Source organism: Chaetodon auriga, chromosome 14 (assembly GCF_051107435.1).
Source record: "Chaetodon auriga isolate fChaAug3 chromosome 14, fChaAug3.hap1, whole genome shotgun sequence".
NCBI lineage: Eukaryota > Metazoa > Chordata > Actinopteri > Chaetodontiformes > Chaetodontidae > Chaetodon > Chaetodon auriga.
The window spans coordinates 13,341,469-13,365,357 of record NC_135087.1 but is presented as its reverse complement, the minus strand read 5'-3'; the positions used below and the strand labels follow the sequence as shown (position 1 = coordinate 13,365,357).

At 42.8% G+C, this 23,889-nt stretch overlaps 2 protein-coding genes across 2 annotated transcripts; one reads left to right on the top strand and one right to left on the bottom strand.

The window, feature by feature from the left end:
* Nucleotides 1-136: 136 nt before the first annotated feature.
* Nucleotides 137-17,829, bottom strand: ubr1 (ubiquitin protein ligase E3 component n-recognin 1). Its single transcript, XM_076748394.1, has 47 exons — nucleotides 17,762-17,829; nucleotides 16,094-16,353; nucleotides 15,319-15,397; nucleotides 13,857-13,967; nucleotides 11,879-12,006; nucleotides 11,651-11,789; nucleotides 11,463-11,525; nucleotides 11,240-11,363; nucleotides 10,980-11,087; nucleotides 10,790-10,878; nucleotides 10,607-10,705; nucleotides 10,357-10,514; nucleotides 10,100-10,199; nucleotides 9,842-9,970; nucleotides 9,497-9,677; nucleotides 9,359-9,411; nucleotides 9,099-9,209; nucleotides 8,948-9,013; nucleotides 8,746-8,847; nucleotides 8,593-8,656; nucleotides 8,378-8,502; nucleotides 8,227-8,279; nucleotides 8,033-8,135; nucleotides 7,900-7,948; nucleotides 7,657-7,811; nucleotides 7,449-7,548; nucleotides 7,240-7,343; nucleotides 7,034-7,114; nucleotides 6,651-6,832; nucleotides 6,315-6,523; nucleotides 6,121-6,220; nucleotides 5,851-6,003; nucleotides 5,650-5,750; nucleotides 5,263-5,362; nucleotides 5,033-5,181; nucleotides 4,893-4,948; nucleotides 4,689-4,785; nucleotides 4,490-4,557; nucleotides 4,144-4,291; nucleotides 3,950-4,037; nucleotides 2,848-2,984; nucleotides 2,654-2,762; nucleotides 2,492-2,548; nucleotides 2,328-2,405; nucleotides 2,068-2,238; nucleotides 1,833-1,934; nucleotides 137-1,265 (listed from the first exon to the last, which is right to left on the bottom strand). The coding sequence occupies exons 1-47, from the start codon at nucleotides 17,804-17,806 to the stop codon at nucleotides 1,124-1,126; spliced, it is 5,226 nt and encodes a 1,741-aa protein (XP_076604509.1). The 5' UTR covers nucleotides 17,807-17,829; the 3' UTR covers nucleotides 137-1,123.
* Nucleotides 17,830-18,367: 538 nt separating this feature from the next.
* Nucleotides 18,368-23,558, top strand: atxn3 (ataxin 3). The gene is made up of 11 exons (XM_076748446.1): nucleotides 18,368-18,434; nucleotides 18,959-19,123; nucleotides 19,207-19,251; nucleotides 19,354-19,439; nucleotides 19,535-19,601; nucleotides 19,683-19,770; nucleotides 19,849-19,978; nucleotides 20,126-20,289; nucleotides 20,462-20,603; nucleotides 20,733-20,797; nucleotides 21,639-23,558. The coding sequence occupies exons 1-11, from the start codon at nucleotides 18,390-18,392 to the stop codon at nucleotides 21,686-21,688; spliced, it is 1,047 nt and encodes a 348-aa protein (XP_076604561.1). The 5' UTR covers nucleotides 18,368-18,389; the 3' UTR covers nucleotides 21,689-23,558.
* Nucleotides 23,559-23,889: the final 331 nt, after the last annotated feature.

The following is a 23,889-nucleotide window of genomic DNA, read 5'->3' as shown; positions in this document are numbered from 1 at the left end:
TTAATTTATTCTGAGGGTGAGCAAAAGGAGAGATTTGTTCCATTATTATGAAACAAATCTTCTTCCGTTACACGGTAGATTTTAGATATTGTGACACTGCTGCACTCAGACTGATTCAGGGCACAGGAACAGTTCGTCTCTATAGAGGCTAGTGTCTTTATTTCCACAGCCTGGAAGTCATGTAGTTCTGTCAAACAACACAAAAAGAGGAAATCTTATATTCACACACTTCTTTCCTGGAAGGGCTGAGCAATATTGAATACAGTACCTGAAAAGATATCATATAGTATAGCACATTTCTTTCCCAAATATAGTGAAATATTTGTTTTGTTTCTTTTTACTTAAATTCAATTTGCATTAAGTGAATAATTCTTAAGATCAGGGAGGACTAGTGGCCATAAATGTCAACAAACAGCTGAAATATTCAGAAACTTTACACTTGTGTAAAACGTCTGCTTGTCATTAAATGCATCTCTATAAGGAAATTATGGAAGCAGATGAGCAGAATACTGCTCTCAGGATACTGAACGTGCTTTAAAACAACTTTGTAAATGTGTCTAAATTTGTGAATGTGACTGTCACCACAAAAATGTGTAGGATCTCTGAGCCATGCCTAAACATTTCCATATGAATGTACCCTCCAAAACAGCATAATTCAGCAATTATAACTTAGGACAAATGTGAATTTCTAACACAAAAAGAGAATGCAGAAAGTTCACAGCATTACCGAGGAGAGAAATCAAATACATGAACTGATAGCAGAAACGTGTTAGTGTGTATCTGATGTTTGTCTTTATTCGAATGAGCCTCTTTGCAAATAACATTACTCTAGGAGAAACTCATTCTCACGGCAAACAATCAAATTAAAACAAGGCGACTTGGGTTATCCATCACCCTCCACAATTCTTCATCTTCCTCCTCTTTTGACTGTCTCATTTCCCTCGACTCCAGCAGGGGTTTCATCAGGGAAGGATTGGCTGCTCAGGCCTCCTTTGATTGTAGGATGGTTGTTTGTTTGTGTGTCTGTGTGTGTGTATGTGCGTGCGCCTCAGGAGCACTGGAGCAGACTGTGCTCTATGGCTGTACTCTTTACTTTCCCAAGCCGCCGCAGAAGGAGCCATCATCACAACATCTGCCACTCAAAGGCAAACATAACGTTGACCACCTCGAGGCTGCGGGCGATTTCTTCCAGGATGCAGTGCTGCTGCCACAGCTGGTTCAGCTTCCTGTAGCGCTCCGGGCAAAGGTGCAGTGGATTGCCCCTTCTGGAAATCAAAAGACAGAAGGCCTGATTTATTCAAGAGTTTGCCCAAGAAAACACATCTGATATGACAAAATAATGTATTTCACGGCCGTGGCTACACACTGCTCAGATTCTTGCGCTGAAATGAAGGGAGGGACATTATGGGAGTAATCATGCATATGATTGGCTGCACTAAACTCTGCAGGACTTTAATGGAAGACTTTTGCACAATAGGACTGCATGACAAAATCGGACTTGTCTTATAAAAATGTGATACAATTGTGCTCCCAATTTGGAAATATAATCAATTTTGTCCAGTTTCAAAGAAGGGCACATGATGTCATGATGGAGAGCACCAGGCCCTGCACATATTGTCCAAATGCAGGTTTGCAGCACATGGAGTGTCAGACCTGCAGTTCTGTGTAAAACTGCAGCAGCATCTCTCGCTGTCTGCAGGTGGTGGAGGTGTTTAAATTGCAGCAGTTATTACTTTGGTGCCTGTAGGAGGCAATATCGACATGCCTATATTTGCAATTCTAAGCAGAAGTAATAACAATTCAGCACCTGGAAAAGAAGCTATGCCTCTTACCCAAGGTGAGGATCAGTCTCCCCATAATCGTCCAGGTAAGGAGCCGGGTATGTGCTCCCTCGAGTCTTACTGGCCATCAGTACGATTTCACACTCTCTTATCCTGTTAACATGAATCCAAACTTCATTCATATAGCACATTTCATGCAAGAAATATTACAATTCAAAGTCAAAACATGCAGGTTTAGAGCTGGAAAATATCCCCTTGCTCCCTATGAAGACTACAATTGACCGACCTGAGGAACATCCCTACTCCAGCACCACAGGTAGCAGCGTGGGCGGTGCAAGCTCCCACATCTTCCCCGTCCAGCTGGCTGAGACAGCAGGAGCTCTGAGAGCACAGCATGGCCCCGCAAAACAAGCACAGGGTCGGATGCTTCCGCTCATCATCTGTGGACTTGGGACACCTGAGGACGAGAGAGGAGTGGGTTTAACACCTCTAGCTGATTTTCCAGTGAATGCTGGTGTTTGAGAAGACTTCAACCGTCCCCCTTACTGAAAATGGCTGGCTTGATTGAGGAGAGCACTGTAATCCTCGGGAAGATCAATCAAACGATTCCTTCTCCTTGGGTATCTGAAGACACAGTTAATTAATCGATTATTTGAAAGGTTTTATTAAAATAAAAGTGGGACTGAAGGAGGTCAAAGGTCAAAGTCTACCTGACTGTCTGCATTTTGCCTTTCAGGGCTTTGGTTACAGCTGGGCTCCCACACCACCTAAGAAAGAAAAAACATGGTCACAAAACTGCTCACCCCCTCCAATGAAAACCAAAAGATCACCGATCAAAATGCGTTGACCTCGCCTCAGTGTTTATGTCCTACCTCTGCAGCAGTGGAGTAACAGGCTCTCTGTGCTCCTGGAAGAGCTGGAACACATTGGAGGGTAATGCCAAGTAGCTACACAGTGCCTCCATCTGTCCTTGAGAAGTTACTGCAAAGACCCCAAAAGCCAGCTTGAATTCATTAGCCATCACATGCAGTATGTTACAGTGACGTGATAGTTCGCTTTGACCTACCAGCAGCACTGAAGAGCTCCTCTGGAGGATGCACTCCTGTCAGGCAGTTGAAAAAGAGAGCAGCACATCGGAGGAAGGGTTCGATTCCTCTCTTCACTTGTTCTGCCACTGAACTGCCGGACGCATCTGGAATCAGCCTGAAGAGCAAACAGAGCAAACTGTCAGACAAGCTGAGGACAGTCTAAATGACCATAAAAAGCCCTGAGCATGCAACATGGAGCTTTCCCCCCCACACTCTGTCTGTAGATTGTGTTCATGGAGGAACTGAGGTGGCGAATTTTTGCAGCTAAATCTTGACATGCAGTGTACAGTATGCTACCTGGTTTCAACTTTAGCAATGATTTATAAATGATTTGTACTTTTGTCAAGAGCTGCCCTTTAAAGTCCGAATGAAAAACAAAAAAAAAACAATCAAATACGGCTGCCATTTAGTTTCATGTCTGATATGAACAAAGGCTTTCAAAAGAACAATTTTCTCCTGCTAGAAATGCACATTTCAAAGAAACCTTTGTGGGGAAAAAACAGGCCATTTACCACCAAGAAGCTTACGTTTTCAGAGACTCAATTTCAGCAGCAGCATGAGAGATTAAGCAGCGCCGCTGAGACATTCATGTCTCACAGTACAAGAAGCTTCGCAGCTCAGAATGACATCCATTCTCTGACAGGTGCTTAATGGACTTTGCACAATTCACAGTTATGTCTATGTTTAATCATGGAAGTGTGCATGTCGCCTCTGCCGTTGGATGCAGTTTACTACAGCCTCTTTATTTTACAAGATCAATTTTGAGCTAAGTCGTGGGCTTTTATGAAAGTGTAAAGCTTGTACTCTAACAAGAACAAGAGAAATTCATTGAATATATTTATATATCTACAGAACAACTTTAGAGGCAATAATTTGTGTTGTCTTTAAAACTCCACACTGAATGCCTCAGAACACCCTTTAGTGTGGTTAATATTCTGTTAATGAGTTTTGAGCTCAGAAGAATTACATGTCTACACCAGTAATTATAAAGCCAGGAAACCGCTGCTCCCTGCCATGCTGCTCTTAGCTTTTTAATGGCTGTTGTCAGATAAATAACAGGATGACGAGAAACACATGTACCTTCCAGTGTGCTGTGACACTGTCGTCCACAGCTCTGCTGCTGCTCTCGCCTCCTCTGTCTCCTCTCCACCTGCTACTGCAGGGAAATCTAGGCAGAAGTGACAGCATTATTTAATCATCATAATCATGCTTGTTATTGTGCAGCACTGTAAGACGCATCAGTAAATCGTGTTTGAGATCTTGGTTGTTCGTACCTGTGGAAGACAGGAGGATCTGCAGTATGTGAGCCATGGTGACCAGATGCAGGATGTGTAGGTGGTTGTAGGCAGAGCTGACAGCAGACGGCTGTAAGTCTACTGCCTCCTCCTGATACAGTGAGGGTATAGATAACACCAAGCCCACCTGACAAAACATGAAAAAACAAACACACTATTAACAAAAATGCCAATTCTAATGCAAATAAATGCAAGAAAACATGTAAACGGTGAGAAATCTAAATAAGCATTAGACTTAGCAACTGTAATTCAACATAACTTTGAGGACAATAATTGTAATTGTAATGGAGGACAATAAGAGCTGTTCCCTTTAGGGGAAACCTACCAGGAGATGGAAGAAGTCCACCTCCAGAAGAGAAGGGGTGTTCTTTCTGCTCATGACCGGGAGCAAGACTGGGGACACACAAGACAAGTGGACATGAAGCAACATACAGCACATTTCATACACAGGGGAAAAGACAATGTGCTTTACATGAAATGGAAAGCTGTACATCCAATAGATGTATTTTTAAATGAGCACATACCCCCCAACATGTTGGCGAAGTGCCTCTGAATGACAGCCTGGGAGCTCTTAAGTCTCTGAGTTGCTGAAAACTGAACAATTGCCTTCAGACCTGCAAGCTGAAACAGAGGAACATCTCACCAAAATGATCTCTGACAGACCCAAACCATCACACATTACATCCACTATGTGACAGCTGTTTGCTCATCAATATGTGGCATCCAACCTGTCTGTTCTGCAGGGACCCAAAGAGCGGCTTGTCCTCTTCCTGCAAGATGTTTTCTGTGAAGACAAGCAAACATACTCTGAGAACTGCAAACAGACGAAGAGGGACGGTGTGACACAATGAGCTTAGCCTTACTGTACCTATGGCCTGAACAGTGAAGGCACATGTGTTCCAAACCATAAGGGGCACACGTGGGCACAGCTCGTTGGGTGCCGTCTGCAGCCCCACCCTGTGGACTGTGGTGGCGCACACAACCAGCATCTCCAGTATGCTGTCCGAGAACTTCCTCCTAAAAAACAACCAGCAGCAGAGAATCAGACTGCTGTGCTACAGCTTGAGTAATCCTGAAGGAGCTGAGAGTTTCACTCACGGTTCCTGCACTCCGTAGCTCAGAATGGACCTGAAGTCTGGCTGGCCCTCTCCACACAGCCCCGTGTCCCCATCAACACTACTGCCTTCTGAGTTGCAGTCTGCACAAGAGACAGAAAATCATCAATTATCATTCACAAAAAGCTAAGGTTGACTTATATTATGATGCAACCAAGTGTGAGTGTCTGCCAGCTTAGATGACGTGCTACATTTTATGCATGTTTTCCATTGGTGGATCAGTTTTACACGTGACGCTGAAGGCAAAGAGCAGTGGCTGAACATAAAAATTCCACATGCACACACTCTTAAGCGATGCTACACAAAGCCTTTTCTTGCACCACTGCTGTCCCCCCCATGCCATTATTATATGTTGAGTATGTCTTCTTACCATTATCCTGAGTGACTGACTTGAGTCCTTTAATCCTGGCAGAGAGGATCTGGATCCAGCGAGGCAGGGTCAAATGCTGTCCTATTATCTCAGCATTTTCACTGCACACAGGAAACAAATATTCAAATAAGCTCTTTACATTTTGAAGCAACGGTCCATCCAACAGTCCAGATTGACCCGGAGAAGGTGAACTGGACTTACTAGTTAAACGTCAGCGGTTCCAGGGGGATGAGAGGGACAACCGTATTGCACAGACTCTTGCACAGGGGACACAAGTACTCCCCGTTCTCCAGGTCGATGATCAGCTCAGCGTGGAGTCTGTTCCTGGTCGTATTCTGAACGGCCTCAAAGTATCTGGAAAACATAGAAGAGAACAAATGAACTGAAGTGAGCCTTCAAATGGACCACAGGCACACAAACAAGAGGAGTACAGAAAAAATAATTAGCAAGTTTGTTTGGGTAATAACTCACTTCTGCCAGCATGTGGCATGCATGACGTGTCCGCAGCTGCCAGTGTGGGTCCCAACTGCCAGTTCAGGGGGCATGAGGAGCGGATATGATGTCCCTGTCTCTTTAAGGGATAAATCCAATGAACATATTTCATCTTGCCTGTGAAATTACAGCTGTCATCAATTAAATGAAATAATTAGTGACTGGGGACTGACCATCTGCTCTGCTGGTCGGTATCTTTCCTCTGCACTGTGTCAGCACCGTGGACCTCTGCACACACGCAGTCAGCACCATGGCTTGAGCCTGGGCCGCCACTTCCTGTTCTTCCTGGCAAAGAATGCAGGTGAGCACCTCCCTCTCGGCGGGAGTGGACCCTCGTTGGGGCCCGATGGCTACACACAGCTCCATATGCTCCATGGCACAACTTGAGGAATTAATGTAACCCAAAGCAGAATTAGCCAAATGAATTGGGTTTGGATCCTGTTAGATCCGGTTGAAATGCTCATGTTTTGTTTGTTTGTTTGTTTGTTTGTTGGACCAATTCTCCTCACCTCTCAGTAGCAGTAACAGGCTCTCCCTGTGTCCCGCTCTCTGGCATGTTGTCATACAGCATCTTGTTCGACTCAATGAAGTTCTTCTGCATTGCTGACATCTGGGCCATGATCTTCTGCCGGTGGAGTTTGGCTGCCTCTGCCTTCCGTTTGCGCTCAGCTTTCTCTTTATCCTGAGCACTCTGGAATAATAACAAGTCAGACGGCATCATGTTTCTATTCATTTGAGTCTACTTCTTATAACTTCAGAGGAGGGCATGATTGTGTTTCTGTTTGGCACCTTAAAATCCTGTTGGGACACCAAATCTCCATCAATGTACTTTGAATTTGCATAATTGTAACTGACTGTTGAAGGTTAAATTCATCAGTCATTGTTCTTTTACCTCTTCAGGTTTGGTTGCCTCCACGCTCATGGAGGCTGTCGGACTGGACTTCTCTCTAAGGCACTTGACAATCTCAAACATCTAAGAGAAAAACATTAATACAGGATAGTTAGGGTAACTGGAGAATTAACTACAAAAATGATAGAAACTTATGTGATTTAAATGACAAAAATGCAGAATGAAAAGTGGCTAGCTGAACAGATTACCTGTAGAACCCATTTCACCATGTCCTTCTGAGCTTCCAGGGAAGGAACAGCCTTAATCTTGGACAGCAGGAGGAACACTGACTTGCCGTGTTCTGAGCCAATTTCTGGAAGAAGACAGGAGACATTTATGTCACAAAGTTCAAAAAAACAAACCAGTTTATAGCTTTGAGAACTGAAAATGATGGGAACAACAGTTGGCTGTCACTCACTGCGGGCCTTGAGGCTGAAATCAAAGGTCACTTCCTCCACAGTGCTGTCCTCAAGCTGTGTTTTCTCTTCAAGTAGTGCCTGACCTATCAAGTGCAGGGCCTGTGTGGTAAATGCATGCAGTCTGTTACTGAAGGTGGTTGGAGTAATAAATAGCAGCGGCTGAACAAGGTCAACTCTGTGAAAGGAAAAAGCAGATGTGATGCGTACCCTCTGGATCATGGCTTCTGTCCAATGAGTGGCCCGGTCCTCTGCAGCTCTCTGCAGGACGCGTCTCAAGACGTGGATGATAATGTCGCAGCACAGCAGACGCACTATTCTGGAGAAAGCTGGGCAGAAGGGTGGAGGCACCGGAGGAGGCAGAGCTGAGAACAAACAGGGGGAAAGTTAGCGGAGCTGAACACCTCTTGGATCTGTACAGAGACGCCTGTGCAGAGCAAAGACGTCAGTCACCTTTATCATTGCTTTCCTGAGTCCTCCTCTTCTTCTGAGACTCTTCTGCCTACAACACGTCAAAGAATGAAATGAGGCACATTCAACAGAATTTGTGCCAATTTAACGTAAAGCTGTGCAGACACTGCATTACCTTGCTGTGCTGAGATCTTGAATAATGGTAGAAGAAAGGGTTGAATTCTACCAGACGCTCTTTTTTCACTTCATATAATCCATGTCCTGAAACTCCTGGTTTTCTAAGAACAGGAGCAGAATAGACAGATTAAACCCTCTCAGGAATTACTGTTCAGATAAAAACTCATAAGCTGTTTTCCAGTCTTTTCTTACTTGAAGGTGGCAACTTTGGTAATTACAGTCTCCAGGCCTGTCTCGTGGCTCTCCTGCAGAGAAAAGGTTTGAGCTTGTTTGTAAATTATCTTCATTCCCTCATAAAAACTAAGAAATGAACGTAAAAATTCAGAGAGTGTATGCATCTTACGTTTTCTGGCAGACCCTTGACCAGGCTACTATGAGCCATGGGCTCAATGCACAGCAGATGGATAACCTCCCTCATCGTCACATCCTCTTTGGTCACATGACTGATACCAGGAACGTAGCGCTCACCTGAAACACAGCAAAGGTCAGACACCAAAGCACAGCTCATATCCATCTGACTAACTTCCCAAGTTTGATTAGACTCAAATTATACTGTACCAACGATGACGATGAGGAGGTAAAGCATCTCTTCTGTCAAACGATTCCACTGTGTCAGCTCATCCTGCAAATTGGGTTTACCGTCATCACTCAGAAGAGCTTTTGGTGGGAGGCCAACATCTTTTCCTTAATGATTACTGCAATGCTGCTTACCTGGTCTTTGCTTGAACAACTCCCATTAAAATAGTCAAAGAGCTCAAATCTCAACAAGATCAACATGAGGAAGTGGTTGGGGTCCATTTTGGAAGCAGCTATCTGTAAACAATGTGTGGGAAGGGTCATATATCACCACACTGTATGCATATATATACAATGCAAAAGTTCAGAGCATGAGAAAAATCTGATGGACACCAACCTGAAGCATGATAATGTCCTTATCGTACATCTCGTCCCTGCATTTAACATCCTGATAGTAGTAGACCTGATCATGTGAAGCAGCGATTGATTAAAAGAAGAGTAACATAATAAGAAATCAATGCCTTGAACAATTAAAGAATCTAGTATACCTGGCTGACCAATGACAGTCCGTTTCTCCGCCACATTTCAGCAGAGACCTGTGCAGCCAGCACCACACAGCGCAGAGGATGCTCTACCAGCTGGGTGTAGTCAAAGATCTCCTGCAGCAGGCAGACAGAAACCATAACACAGATGTTTATACTGTTCATTCACTAAACTCAACAACACAGCTCACACTGAATATTTGCTTGCCCACTCACTGACAGCAGTCCATCAATACACATTTAAATCTTTTTTTATTTTCACTTACAGGATCATCCAGAAGTTTAAATGCCCCCGTTCGGCACAGGAGCATGTACAGACCTGAGGATCACAGCGCACAGGGTCATAAGTTTACAGCTGACAGAAAAACACGATAAATCACAGTCTCAAATATTAGCTCTCCTACCAGCCAGCAGCCTGGAGATGGGCAGATGTATGCTGACGGGCTGCTGAGACACTTTGTACGGTCGAACATGGAGGATGTGCTTGCACATGTAGTAGTCAGTGGGCTCCCTATGGAAGGGCTGGTTATTGCACTGCATCAGGACTTTGTTGCACTCATTAAATGCAAGCAGCAAGATCTCGTCCTGAGGAGGCACACAAGCAATAACTGACCACAGCAAATCACTCCTCTCTTCTCTACTTCAGCTACTTCTAAATGAAGGCACAGTGAGGGGGTTGTACAGCGATGCTCCCTCTATGTGTAGGATAACTGTTGTTGTTGTGTTGGACAAGTTGCATGACAACTCACATCAGAGGAACACCAGTCCTGAAACATGGCAAGAATGTGGCGGAGCTGGATCTGAAGAGAAAATCCTGCCTCCCATTCTGGCTCTACAGCAATGTGCTGACCGAACTGGCGCTTCACCTCCTCCATACCCTGAAAAGGAAAGTGAAAGAAGGCCAGGATTCATTAAACATCGGCTTTGAATATTTACCGTAAACTGATGTAATGGGTCTGCTTTATTCCATCTATCAAAGAATAAATCAGGGTTGAGATAATTATTACCTGCATGCATTTGAGAAGCCCGAGAAAAACTTTGAACCCCTCTATGAACTGTGTCCGCAGCTCTTCAGTCCATACTGAGGGTTTACTGATCAGAATATACCTGAGAGAGACAAGTTACATCTTTATAACCGTCTGTAACAACTTAATTTCTCCAGCGTGGTATCGATAAAGTTTTTTTTTTTTTCATCTTATCTTAGATAGAGACCAAAAAAAGTTAGGAATGAAGCTTTGGTTGAAATTGGTTCCTGTTTAATGACCTGAGGTCGTGGAAGATGACTTGGATGCGCGAGAACTTGTCTGAGTTGTAGCCAAGGAAGAAGAAGCGATTGTTGACATCCAGATGTTCACGCAGCAGCTCCATGACTGTATCAACTATCACTTTAATGACATTGGCCTCTTCAATCAGCTGTCTGGCCTGGAGGAAGAAAGTGAATGTGAGAAAGAAGAAGTATAAATAAAAAAGATATTAACATCTACATTGACGCCCTAACAACAAACATCACTTACCAATGTGGGCACAGTGAATATCTGAACAGACAGGGCAGTGATGGATATACTCCTCTCATGGTCATCATTTATAAAGTCCTTTTGCAGCTGCTTAAAGTGCTGAAAAGACAAAGATGGGGCATGTATTAAATTTCAGTAAGTGAAACAATTGCAAAAAGCTTAAAAAAAATCTCTTTTTTTTACCTTTGTAAACTCAATTGCAAAAAGCCTCTTGAACTCTGTCTCCATTAGCATGCTACAGAAAATCAGTTCGTGCACTATCTTGCGAGCTCCTTCAGGAAAAAGGACAAAAAAAGTCTTCGTGTTATTATCTTGCAGGATGGAGCTGAGATGGAGCTTATAGCCCATGAAAATCAAGCTCTGATCTACTTGCCTTTGAACATCCTGGCATCGTGCAGCATGAGTCTGCTGATGAGGCAGGGCTGGTCGCTGTCTGCGTTGGGCTCTAGTGCCACCTGACAGAAGGCCTGCCTGAAGCCCACTGCACAACACACACACACAGGTTCAATGCAACTGCGCATGGACAACTGAGCACTAAAGTGTTAATTCTGTTCCTAAAGAAGGTGCACGTAAATGGTGCACATCAATAAACAGAGCTGTGAAGTGTGTGTGTGGTGGTAATGATGGCGGCACCTGAGTAACTGATTATCTTTTGGAACCAGGAGCCGAGACGCAGAGCAAAAGTTTGATGAGCCATGACGGCTGCGTGAAGGATCTCCACACGTAGTGGCTGCAGGGAAATGTGCTCGGAGTTGGCCTGCAACACCGCAGTGAAAGAGAGAGATTCAGGTTCGGGACTAAAGATCTTTCCAAATTTCTACATCAATGTCTAAACTGATCGGTGGCTGTTGTTTACCGTGATGAGATCCTTGGCTTGCTGGCAGGAACGAAGGGTTCCTCTCTTTACTGCCCGCCGGCCCTGTGCAACCATAATCAATGATTACATAATGGCATAATCTGCAAAGGATATGATGAGTGCAATTACGGAAGCCTGGTATGACTGTACTCATAAAAGAAAACTCAGGAGCTAATAAAGACAAATACCTCCTTGTCAATAAGTGCTGTGTGTGTCTGTGCCTCAGCCTCATTGCAGTTAACAGAGCGCTGCAGAGTGTAGATCACATGGTCATACGAGTGGTGCTCATCATTGTACAGCACACAGTAGTATGCATTGTCTTTTGTCCTGTGTGGATAGAGAACGACACTATCAAAGTTAAGTTAAGTGCTTTGCATATAGATTTAAGCATTTGCCTGTGATCAGACAGGTCATACCGGGGCTGGAGTTCCGATGAGAGCTCCAAGCTCTCCTCCCACACCAAGAAATCAGTGACGTAGTGCAACAGTCCCTGGAACAGCTTCTCAGCACGTTCATATAGCTCAGGCTGCAATGAACACTCATCCTGCACAGAATGAGAGAATCACATAGCACTCAGCGCACTACTCACACTCTCTGCTCTCCTGCTCCAAAAGTAATTGCACTTGAAACACGGTGTCGGACATTTGTTTTTTCTAATATCGTAACTTTCCGGGATTAATATGGAAAAAAAATCCATCTTCAACACAAACGTTCAACTTTGCAGAAACTGAAGCTAAACTGACACGGATGAAGTTTGTTGTAATAACCTTCGTTAATACCCTATTTCCTGTGTTGCCAGCAGTGATTCCACAATATGTCAAGGAAGTGGTCTAAATATTTTGCTTAATAGAGCCAATCTGGCAGCTGGCCAGATAGAGTTAATATCAAAATCCCTGAGAACAAACATTCCACATTACAGACAAGAATTTCATACATTTGACACACAAACCAAACAAAACATACAGTGATGTCTGTGTATTTACACCAGCCTCTACATCACACCACTGTGGGAGAACAAGCACTGGAATCTACCATAATCTAAACAACGAGGGATCTGAAACAGCATATTCAGTGTGGAGATGCTTTCATGGCCATGTGATGTGTCACTGCTTGTTCGGTAGGCCTGGATCGGTTTCTGGTTTCGCCAGTCTGGTCCAGTGTAGGAGCTTAAATTGATTTGATTTTATAAGAAACGACTGGACTGACAAATTAAAAAGCAGCCTAGATCAGCAACCTGTGCCGACGGCACTACATCCAAGTTGTTTTGTAATAGTAATAATCAATATGACAGTGCAATTAATATAACATTATGTTTGTTATTTACCTAACTGGCATGTGCTCATTTCATTTCAGCTCAGTGTGAGAGGCTTTACTGAGTCTGACTGTCATTTATGGTCGTGGCAGTTTTCCTCGTCCGCTCTCTTTGTTTCAGCGAGGGCAGGCTTAGCCCCTCCTCACACACAGAGCACAGCACAGCTGAAGAGAGGACGATGTGACTCCAACTGATAACAACTCGCAACGTTGCTGTAAGTGCAATAAAAGCCTCCCAACAAGAGAAATTTATCAGAATACAATCAAAGATGGATAAGCAAAGGGTGCTTCCTGAAGCACACTGTGTCACTCAGTTATCCTGATTGTGGTGCTGCTACTCTCATTCATGGGCTCTCATGATGCTCCACTCTGGAGCGGCTGAGTTATAGTTGTGTGAAAGTAAAATAGAGTTTTACCAGTCCAGTCCAGTTCAGTTTTTGGCTTTCAAACAGGTTTGAAAATGTTTATATAGGCACAGGCTTACTGTTAAGCACAGGTAAAGATCTGGTGTGGAAAAAAACAAAGCAGCCTCTTAGCCCGGTGCCACCGATGCCTCTGTTAACAGAAACACCTGCTGTTTACGGAAACAGCCACAAAGCTGTCAAGCTGTACATCTGACCTGCGAGATCTTATCAGAGAAAAGCCCAAACACGGTGATCAGCAAAGAACTGCAAAAACACCCCAGAAAACAACTGCTGAGCAGCTAACAACCAATCATCAAAGTGTGTCCCAGCAGCAGTTTGGTGACGCTGTAAACTGAATACATCTCAGCACAATTCGACAGGATGTGAGCAAGAAAGAAAGGCTGTTACCCACCAGTCCCACCGACGACCATTTTCCACTAGCTTTCATGTACTCAATCACCCTCTTAATCTCTTAACCTAGTTATAAATTATCTCGCTTGGTGCAAGTCAACAAAGTTGTTTTTTTTGTTTTTTTTCTCATTTCCGGAGCCAAAGCCACGGCCAAGAGAGCAGCATCCAGGACTAAGATGGGAAAATAAGCATTCTGGGGTTCACTGACACATAATGGGACAAGTACAGCCCTCCCACATCCCTCTTTCCGCTCTATTATGTAACTCACCGTTACCATGGCAGTGGCTGCCCCTGGGCTGTGTTTGGAGCAACAGGGACCAATCTTCCAGGCCTCGACGTCCCCACAATCACAGAAGCCCCCGCCAGATGATGCATGCATCTGGGGGGGAAAAAAAGGCACAATGTCACTGATGGTAAGTAATGGATACACACAACAGCAATTAAGTTATACAACTACTGAAAGTGTGGGAACGCATGAAACACGAGGGTTTCAACACGACAGGCAAAATACATGTATAAGTCTGAAGATGATTTATAGATCTTAGTGTACGTAGAAATATGTTGTGTTTTTTTCCCAAAGGGGAAAAGAGGAGTGAATCACAGACCCCGTTTATTGAAATGCAATCTGCACACGGAAACCTTATCCGGATAAGGGAAAACGCATGTTAATGCAAGGTGTAAATGTGTCCTGATGGAAATGTGATTGGATCTGCCTGACAGCACCTGGAGGTAGTCTGGCTCACATTGTGTTCGGATCTTAGAGAGGTGTAAACTAGGTTTGTGCTGATTGGTGACCGGATCGTACATTGACGACTGAAGGGATGATCGACGTCGATATTAAGACAATTTAACCAACTTACTATTAGAAGTAAAATGTTAAAAATAATCTAGAGTCTGTGCCCTGCTGTGCATTTAGAGATGTTTCTGGTGGAGCAGCATGTCCACCCACTAAAGCCCGTTAATCAGCATGAGTGAGTGTTTGCTGTCTCTTTCCACAGATCTGACAAACTGCATCTGTTTCCATAAGCCTGCTTACCAAAACTTTGCTCTGCCCTCCATAGGACAAACTACCTTATTGATATTATTTGGATTGTGATATTTAAGATAACAATATTTAACAGAACATGATGCTGTGATGTTTGTCATATTGGATTCTCTCGATAACACTGACGACTCATGTGAGTATGTTTTAAGACGTTTCTTGGACACCACTCTACAGCATTAGCAGCGACGTAACTTAATCATAACTGTCTCCGCTTGGACGCAAGTCCTGTGTGACCCCTGACCTCTGAATCGTGACGGCATACAACGTCACACAACTTAGATTACAACAAAATATTGTTGCACAGAGAAAAGACACACTGACTTTCAAAAGGGTTCATACAAGATTTACCTTTTTTCTTTGACATCAATGTGAATAACGAGAAGGTATAAACACAAAGGCAAGATCGGGACGTTTATTATGGGAATACAGAGTCCACATTAATACCAGGTGTAAATGGGGTAACAGAGACTAGTAACAGAGAAGGACACGGCACTGATGCCTCAGTATCAGTGAGCCCATAAAGAGATGTCAAATCGCAAAACAGAATTGCCCTGATGAGTGAGTCCATATTACTCCCATTTATCGAAGGGGGGACAAGTTAGCTGACTGCGGCCGATTAACGTACCCAAAGAAAACATGTTCATTTGGATTTCATTAAAATGTAAGTATTTATACTGACACCAACCTTGTAGCGATGGCTTTTGTGCACACTATCCTGGAAGCAGTCCATGCACAAGACACAAGTGGGATCTATTGCACAATCCCTGCAAAAAGCATTAGAAGAGGATTTGTTACTTGATCATGCAAATGTCAACAAAAGCATCGTCCATCATCTGAGCCTGAGGACGTGCCACTCGAGTTACTGCACAAACTGAACTGCACGGCGACCTCTCCTGCATGAACCAAACTGGCTTTCTTCAACGTGAATATCCACAGTGTCAACTTGGTGAGCGCATGAGCTTTAGCTGTATTTTGTGCTGATACTGATTCATTGTCATTGGCTGCTGCAGCAAAAACTGCTGAAGCAGCAGATGCAGGGTGTACGCACGATATTTCACATCCTTTAGGTCCACTCACAGACTGAAACCTGAGAGAGACGACTCATTAACTATTCATTTTTAACACTTAGCCTAAATACTGCGGGGTTGTCGTGTAATTAGATCACGACAGAACTAAAACCTATTGAGGCCAAACTATTAACCCCAAAAGTACTTAATGATGTCAAATAGCCTCCATGTATGTGTATTCCTGTCTTTGAACTGTGGGGCTAAATGTCTCATCCAGTAACCCCTGATTGCACTGTGGCTGACACGTTCTCATACTGGCAATTCATGTCTAAGTCTTAGCCCAAGTGGTATTTACTGGTAACAGCACATAAGTATTCAGTATTTTATCATAACTACTATTAATATTGATGATAGAAGTTATTTATTATAGAAGACCAAAGGTTCGATTCAGACCTGCAGGAGTAGACGGTCTCTCCCTCTTTGAAGACACGTCCACAGAGCTGGGAGGAGGTGCAGCCCTGCTTGAGCTTCTCCAGACCCTCCTCGGGATCCTCTCCAAACAGGAAACACTCCAGAGGGTGGAAGAGTCTGCGCTGCATAAGCTCCTCTTCCTCCTGAGGGCTGGACTCTGTCTTCAGGCAGAAGATCTGTGGCACCTGCTCCTTCAGGTAACGGAGCAGCTCCGCCCTGCTGTCTGCAGCCTCCAGCCATTCCTGCAGCACAAAAGAGAAGAGCATGAACTTGTTTTGCAGTGACTCACATCTGTCTCCACCTAGTGACACAAAACCGCTCATATGTATACATATATATATACACACACACACGTCAGTGTTCTCATTTCTCAGTTTCTAGTAACTTCAGTTAGTACTAAGAAATCTGTCTCACTGCTTCCTCACGATTTCTTACTAAATTACTCACTTTGACACTTCCTGTAGTGGCAGGCAGCCAGATGAAAACCACCATGTATTCAGGGCTGTTTTCTACTGGTGGAACAACCACAATACAACCATCTATACATTATATTTTACAGTGTACGGCAGAGCATAACATCTTACATGTTCTTCTGATATGAACTTGAGCCAGTAGACCTTGAAAATACTTTGTTCTTTAAGGAAAGGGTAAGGATGCTTTAGTGTGCCCGTAAAGAAATGTCAAATCCCCAAACAGCATTTGAATGATGAGTGATTTTCATCATGAAGCGTGCAGTAAATATAAATAATCTACACATTTTTTTACATCACTCACAGTCATTCGTGAATTTGGATTTCTGTGCAGTGCCCTGTTTTACCACACACTTGTATCATTTCCAGTTTCAGCCAAATCTGAGAGGTAAGTTAAAATGGTAGGTTGGAGGAAGCAACAATGGTGAGTGTATTTATCTGCATTCGTGCTGGCAGTCACACTGCAGTTGCATACTGTGCGTTGTGCGTGGAGGCTGGAGTTTCATCAGATCAATTTCATATCCCATGGCATTGCAAGACTGAACAGGCCTCATCTACAAACAAGCGCCTGTAATTTATCTGTTCTGTTTGTTGTAAATCACTCTGTCAAATCAATTTAATCACAAGGGTCAAGCTGTAAATGTGTAGCGCCATGAACTCCTATCCAAGCAGGCCAGTTTCACTTTCACAATGCGGACAACATGTTGGAAAATAGTTTATATCTGACAAATCTTCCAGGAGTGTGTAGTCGGGAAACAGTCCGGACTGCGGTGATCAAAATTCAGAAACTCATGACATCTCGTGTTGAGCGCTTTGGACAAAAACGACCACCAAAATACCACAGGATGGAGATTAATACAGTGCGGACAACACTGCCATATACTCACACACTATGATGTCTAACGTTACTCTAACAAGTACTGACCTCAAAACCACTAACCTTTACTCACCGCTCGTGAGCAACATATATACATACTGTAGCCTCTGCAGAGACATTTTAACCATTTCGGTAGCTAGCACAGGAGCTAACTACGAATGCTAGCCTGGTAAGTTAATTATATCCCCATTAACTGCACGGTCAAACTATGTTGGAGAAAGGAATAAAGACGTTATACTTCAGTGGTTTGTCCTCGAGTCTCGGTGACCACTGTCAGCTACATTAGCTATTTGAAAATCATACCTTGCTGAGCTCCAGTCCGTCTAGAGATTTCTCACCCTCCGCCATATTCCATTTGCCGTAAAGGAGGAAGTGTCACTAGGGGACTGTACCACTTGTAATCAAAAGCCTTTTGCGACGCTATTAGGCCATAATAAAAACATTAAGAAATGCGTATATGTAGTTTAAGACCTCATACTATAGTCTATTAATCAAAAGATACTATTATAATTATTATTATTTTGCTATTAATATTACGTGTATCATCAAAATAAGCATTTTATTTAACAAAAAAATCTGTCAGACTCGTCCTCCTGCTTGTATCCTATAAAATCTTCATACGTGATTTGACTGTTTTTAGCTGGGTTTAACGATATTACGATTCTGTATTATTTTTTGCTAAATTTTGTGATATTACAGGCAAAAAATGAGCACCAAGACCCTGCGTGGATCAGTGTCTGTATGGATAGTATTTACTTTGTTCTGTGTGTCTCACAGAGCCAGTGACCGATGTCGCTGGTATAAATGTATAAATGGAGAGAATGGAGATCTGAATTCAGATGTGAAGGATCCCGGCCGGTAGAGGGCGCTGGTCGGGATTGTCCCTTCTTTCCATGGTGATGAATGTAGCGGGGCCAGAGGTCAGAGTTGAATGTTTGACAGAAAGCTGAATATGGATTCCATATTCCATGAGAAAGTAAGTTAAAACGCTTAACGTAAAATGTTAAACTACATATAAGTTGTCGTGCTCATCTTCAAAGTCTTGAAGCTTGCGGCGGCGATGTGTTCAGCGGCTCTGCTGGGCCGCCGTTAAAAGATTTGCGATGGTGTTTGGCAGTATTGTTGTCCAGACAGCTAAAATGCTAATTGAACCTGCTAGTTGGACATTATGAAAAGTTTCTTTTCGCTTTGGCGTATGAACGCAGAAAGCTTCGTAACGGCCGTAGGTTTGTTATTTTTATCGAGTTAGTGAACGAACTGGCTCGGCATAGCTATCCGGTGTTATAAAGGAGTATTAAGAATAGCTGCACGTAAGCTAACGTTAGCTGTATGTAGCTCCACTGGTGTATGACTTTGTTACTGTGGGGAGAGACCAAATCCATACAATTTTTGTATCATCACCATGTCTACAAAGCTAACTAAGTTTTTAAGGTAACTGTATCATCGTGCTGTGTCATTTCCGCCGGCGTCTTGAGACTAACTAAGTTCATCGTTTTGTAGCAAGAGGGCTCTCTTTGCGCCCAACACTGTCTCAACAACCTCCTGCAGGGTGAGTATTTCACTCCTGTGGATCTGTCCTCCATTGCTCATCAGCTTGATGAGGAGGAGAGAATGAGGATGGCGGAGGGAGGTATGGCCAGTGAAGAGTATAGGACCTTCTTACAGGTGAGGAGGCACAGAAGGTGAATGCTAGCTACATGCTATTACCAAACAGTTTCTGACTTTATGTCCTCTGACTGTGTTTCTAGCAACCATCTGGGAACATGGACGACAGCGGCTTCTTTTCAATACAAGTGAGCTTAAGAGGTTCAGTTGTTACTGTTACTTAATAACAGATCAATAATCATTCTCAGTCAGTAATATCAATTCCCTTTCCTGTCATCTAATTCCTTTAGGTGATTAGCAATGCTCTGAGAGTTTGGGGCTTGGAGTTAATCCTTTTCAACAGCCGGGAGTACCAGAGCCTGATGATTAATCCAATGTAAAGTTTCTTTGTCAGGACTTTGTTGTATGCTTCACCTAACTACTTTATAGTTTAAGTTGATGGTGACAGCTATTCCTGCTTTCATGTTTCAGAAATGAGAAAGCCTTTATTTGCAACTACAAGGAGCACTGGTTCACTATACGCAAACTTGGACAACAGGTATGAAGCACTTATTGTCATCAGAAACAGTTGTAATTCATCTTTACTTTAATTAACAACACTGTTTTGTTTTCATTGCAGTGGTTTAATCTGAACTCACTGTTGACGGGACCAGAGTTGATATCAGACACTTATCTAGCACTTTTCCTTGCACAGTTACAACAAGAAGGTATCGTAACATTGACTTATTTGTAGTATATTTAGATGTTGCGATGTGGAAAAGATTATAAAAGTTGAATTTGCGCAGGTTATTCCATATTTGTGATCCGGGGGAACCTCCCTGAGTGTGAAGCAGAGCAGATCCTTCGGTTCATGAGAGTGCAGCAACAGCAGCGACCAAGGCTGATTGGAGAAGAGGAGGCCCAAACAAGTGCAGGGTTTGTAGTATATGTGCAAACGCTCAATATGGAGGAACCAGATATGACTCAGAAAGGACTATCTTAGTTTATGGCTATGTTTCAAGTTGTTAAAGATAAACATTTGACTTATTTGTGGCAACTGATTAAACTTTGTACTGTGAGCAGCAGGTCAGCAGCTCTGGCTCAGACAGAAATGGGCTTTGGTGTGGAGGATGAGGTCGTGGATGAAGATGAAGAGCTGAAGAGAGCTCTGGCACTCAGCAGACAGGACATAGATGTGGAGGATGAAGAAGCTGATCTTCGCAGGGCCATACAGCTCAGTATGCAAGGTAAGGGATGAGGCATCCAACGGTTTTAAAATGAAAGTCTGTTGTTTCTGTCTTCTCGGTGCCCGTGGATCGTATCAGTGAGTTAGTTTGTTAGTTTTCAACCATATCTTCACAATTTGTTTTACAAAGGTCATGCTGAGAATCAGGTCCTTGGTTTTTTATAATGTTTTAGGAGCAGTGATGAGCAACAAGTCCTCAGAGTCTGAAATGGGAAACGTGAAATCAGGCAGTGCTGCAGGAGGACAAAGAGAAGGCCAGAATGAGACGCTCACAGCTGAGGAGCTGCGGAAGAGGAGACAAGCCTATTTTGATCGGTAGGTTTAACTGCATGCCTGGTGACGACTGCACAGGGGTGCTATTCATGATAATGCATCTCGCTCCTTTGAGTGAACAGAAAATTAGTGCATGGATTATGATACAGACTCTCTCTGTTGACTTCTTAGGCAGCAGCAACAAGCTCAGTCGAACATTCCTCAACAACCAGACACAAAGTCAACGGGTGGCTCAGGTAAGTACATCTGATTTTGAATATATAATTATAGTGCAGATTATTTATTATTTATCTTGGGAACTAGTGCAGTGCGAACTTGATAAGAGGCAGAAATAAAGGTATTTATAGGAGGACACTTTTTCAGATGGTGTCCCATTGAGAGTAGAGAACAGCACACCTTTTGTTTTATCTGAGTTCAACAGGAATTCAAGATAAATTCAAGTTTGCTGTCACAGTACAGAAATCAAAATGCAAATTGTGAACTGCCTGTGCAACAGAGGGCGCTGTTGTCTGTAAAATGGCATCATCCACCTACGGATGAGTTGTACTATGTCGAACTTTTACACCTAATTAATTTCTAAAATTTGTGAATATAAGAGATCCTACAACAGAACCTGGGGACACACCTTTGTTAACACTAATAAAGCTGGACTGATAGTCATCAGCCACAACAGCTTGTGTTCCACCACTGAGATGATGAGTAAATCAGTTTCATGAGTTTTCATCAAATCCAATAGATTCCAGGCATTTCAAAAGAGTTCGATCATCAGTGATATTGAAAGCCTGAGGTAAGACTTTCAGTGGTGCTGTCACAGGATTGTGCCCCAGTCTGAAACCTGACTGATAATATTTAAAAATGGAGCGTTGAGATAAAGATGTTCTTACTTGATGGTTAATCTGAGCTGGACGTGATAGTTTGGAAACTGGTCAATAATTATTCAGCTCATTGGACTGACCCTGCTTATGTAAAGGTAGGATGTAGAAATCCTTCCAAAGGAAGAATTTAATGAATTCTATCAAAAAGCCTATCCAAGAAAGCCATGAGATATACTAACCCAAGCCCCCTTCCCTTTTCTAGGATCAGTAAACACTGGCGAGGAGGACCAACAACAAAAGCCCAGCCAGTGAAGGTGTGAAAGGTTTGCCTATGTTGTTTACCAGCTGCCTGGATTAGCAACCCCATACAGGGGTAGCTTTGCTCCTTCCTCTAACCTTTTGCCCATGCGAACATAAGGACGGTCAGAAGGCTGACATGTTTCCCCTGGTTAGTTCGCTGACAGGCTATAAAGAAGAGATCAACGGCAAAGAAAGGCAGCAGTTAGTCTAATCTAACTCACTGAGGCTGGAAAAGGGTGACCACAGAACTCACGATGCAGTTAATCCAAGTTTGCAATTGCCTTTTTACCATGGCGCCTTCTATTTCTATTGTATCCTGTTTTTTATTCTCGTTTTTCCTCTGGAAGAGATGGAATCTTCAGCATACAAAGGGTGTGTTTACTTGAGTGGGCGAGTACATACAGAGATGAATACACAGATGAGTTTTCTGTGACAGTCATAGGAGACCAATGCTAAGACCACAGCTAAAAGCCTGATAATGACAGAGCCTCCTTCCCTCATATTAGACTTGCGTTTGTAGGCCGTAAGATGTGTTTCCAGCGCCTGCCCCACCAGAACACCGTTGTAGTTTTGAAATCATTTCTTGTTGCAGTGCACTGAAATATCTTTTAGCCAGCAGCACTAACATGTGTGGGTCATTTATTCCTGACATCATCAGTCATATTACTTATGAATGTCAAAGAGTGAACGCCTAAGTTATTTAGACAACATATTTTTGGTGTTGTGGCTTTGTTTTTACCTTTAAGTGTATAAATAGGCATAATGAATTATGTAAGATTACACAGCTTACAAACACTTAAGGGTGATTTGTCCATTCTGGATGGACGGTGAATAACATAGTAGAGCTATTTGCTGAACCTAAGATGCTTTCGACTGACGCATATTTTTCATATCTTGTCCAGAATAAGTTGACATGTAACAGGGAACAAAGACGCACTCTGTAAACAACACCATGGATCTGCAGCTGATACATAAATAAATAAATACATTGTTCATTTTTCCATCACAGCATGATCACTTCAAACCAAAGGAGTCTGACATGTCCAGCCAGCCTTCCTTGTATATGACTCTCCTCATCAGTATTTGTCTTGAACCATGTCGGAATTTATTATAAAGCCCCTGAAATACTTCTTTAATTGCACTAATTCGACCTACCCTGTATTCCAATTACGCTTAGAGCAATGCTGTACACATTGGTTGTACAAACATACATACATTTGCACTGAGGTCGCCGTGGATTGAAGCTACGAAGGCCATTGGCTGATTGATGTCAGAAATAGCAGTAAGATAGTGACAATTATGGGTGACTGTTATTTAACATCATACTTTGTATTTAAAATCCAAAGAGAGAAACACAACATCAAACGTGTCACCTTGTATACACTTTGAAGTGTTTTATTTTATTTTATTTTTTGACATCTGACTCTGACTTAATCTCTTCTCCCTCTATAATCCGGTTACAGCACACAACACTGATGAATAGACCACGTTACAGCATTAAAACGGTGACATTTGTTTACAGTTATTATGTTTTCTGGAACCGATGTTCAGCATGGATATATCTTGATGCTTCCACAAAAGTATTGGATGTCATGCAAACTTTGACTTCTTGTGCTGGATGATTTCCAGGAAGATTCCACGATTTCGTTATTGTGTTTGTTTCCTTTGGATCTGTTAGTTGTTGTTTATTTTTTTCTATTCAAAACACACCAGAGCATAAAATGTCGGTAGCTGGGTTTTTATCATGACATTATTTTCACTCACTACATTCTTACAGGAATTACTGATCATTTTTGTTATATTTCACATGTTACCATAGCACATTCTTTCATTTAATGTATTAGTTCTTGTTCCAGGATTAAAGTGACATTCACTCCTCCTGAAGTGTCCTCATGTCTCATTTTTGGTCATTTAACATTTAACATGCAATTATTGATGGTTCTTGTGATATCACCTCTGGAAAAGAGGGACTAAATGTTTGAAAAACAGCTTTGACGACATTTGGAACAGCACAGGAACAGGCTGTGTGCCGTAGTTAATATGTAACGCTCAGAGCACACTTGCACTTTGTATCCCCAAATAATAGATGTAGCTTTCAGACATAATCTTGCCCAAGATGAATGGTACGTATGACACTTAGTTAATTTTGGAAAAAAGATATTTCAGTCAAAATTAGGTGTTGTCTTTCAAATCTGAATTTATTGAAGCTGTTT

Coding starts and splice junctions, on each gene's coding strand:
- atxn3 (XM_076748446.1), top strand. CDS start 18,390: ATGTTTGACAGAAAGCTGAATATGGATTCCATATTCCATGAGAAA. Junction 19,124..19,206: donor AGTATAGGACCTTCTTACAG/GTGAGGAGGCAC, acceptor CTGTGTTTCTAG/CAACCATCTGGGAACATGGA. Junction 20,798..21,638: donor AAAGTCAACGGGTGGCTCAG/GTAAGTACATCT, acceptor TCCCTTTTCTAG/GATCAGTAAACACTGGCGAG.
- ubr1 (XM_076748394.1), bottom strand. CDS start 17,806: ATGGCGGAGGGTGAGAAATCTCTAGACGGACTGGAGCTCAGCAAG. Junction 10,515..10,606: donor TATTCACTGTGCCCACATTG/GTAAGTGATGTT, acceptor TTCTTCCTCCAG/GCCAGACAGCTGATTGAAGA. Junction 2,406..2,491: donor GGCAAAATGCAGACAGTCAG/GTAGACTTTGAC, acceptor CTGTGTCTTCAG/ATACCCAAGGAGAAGGAATC.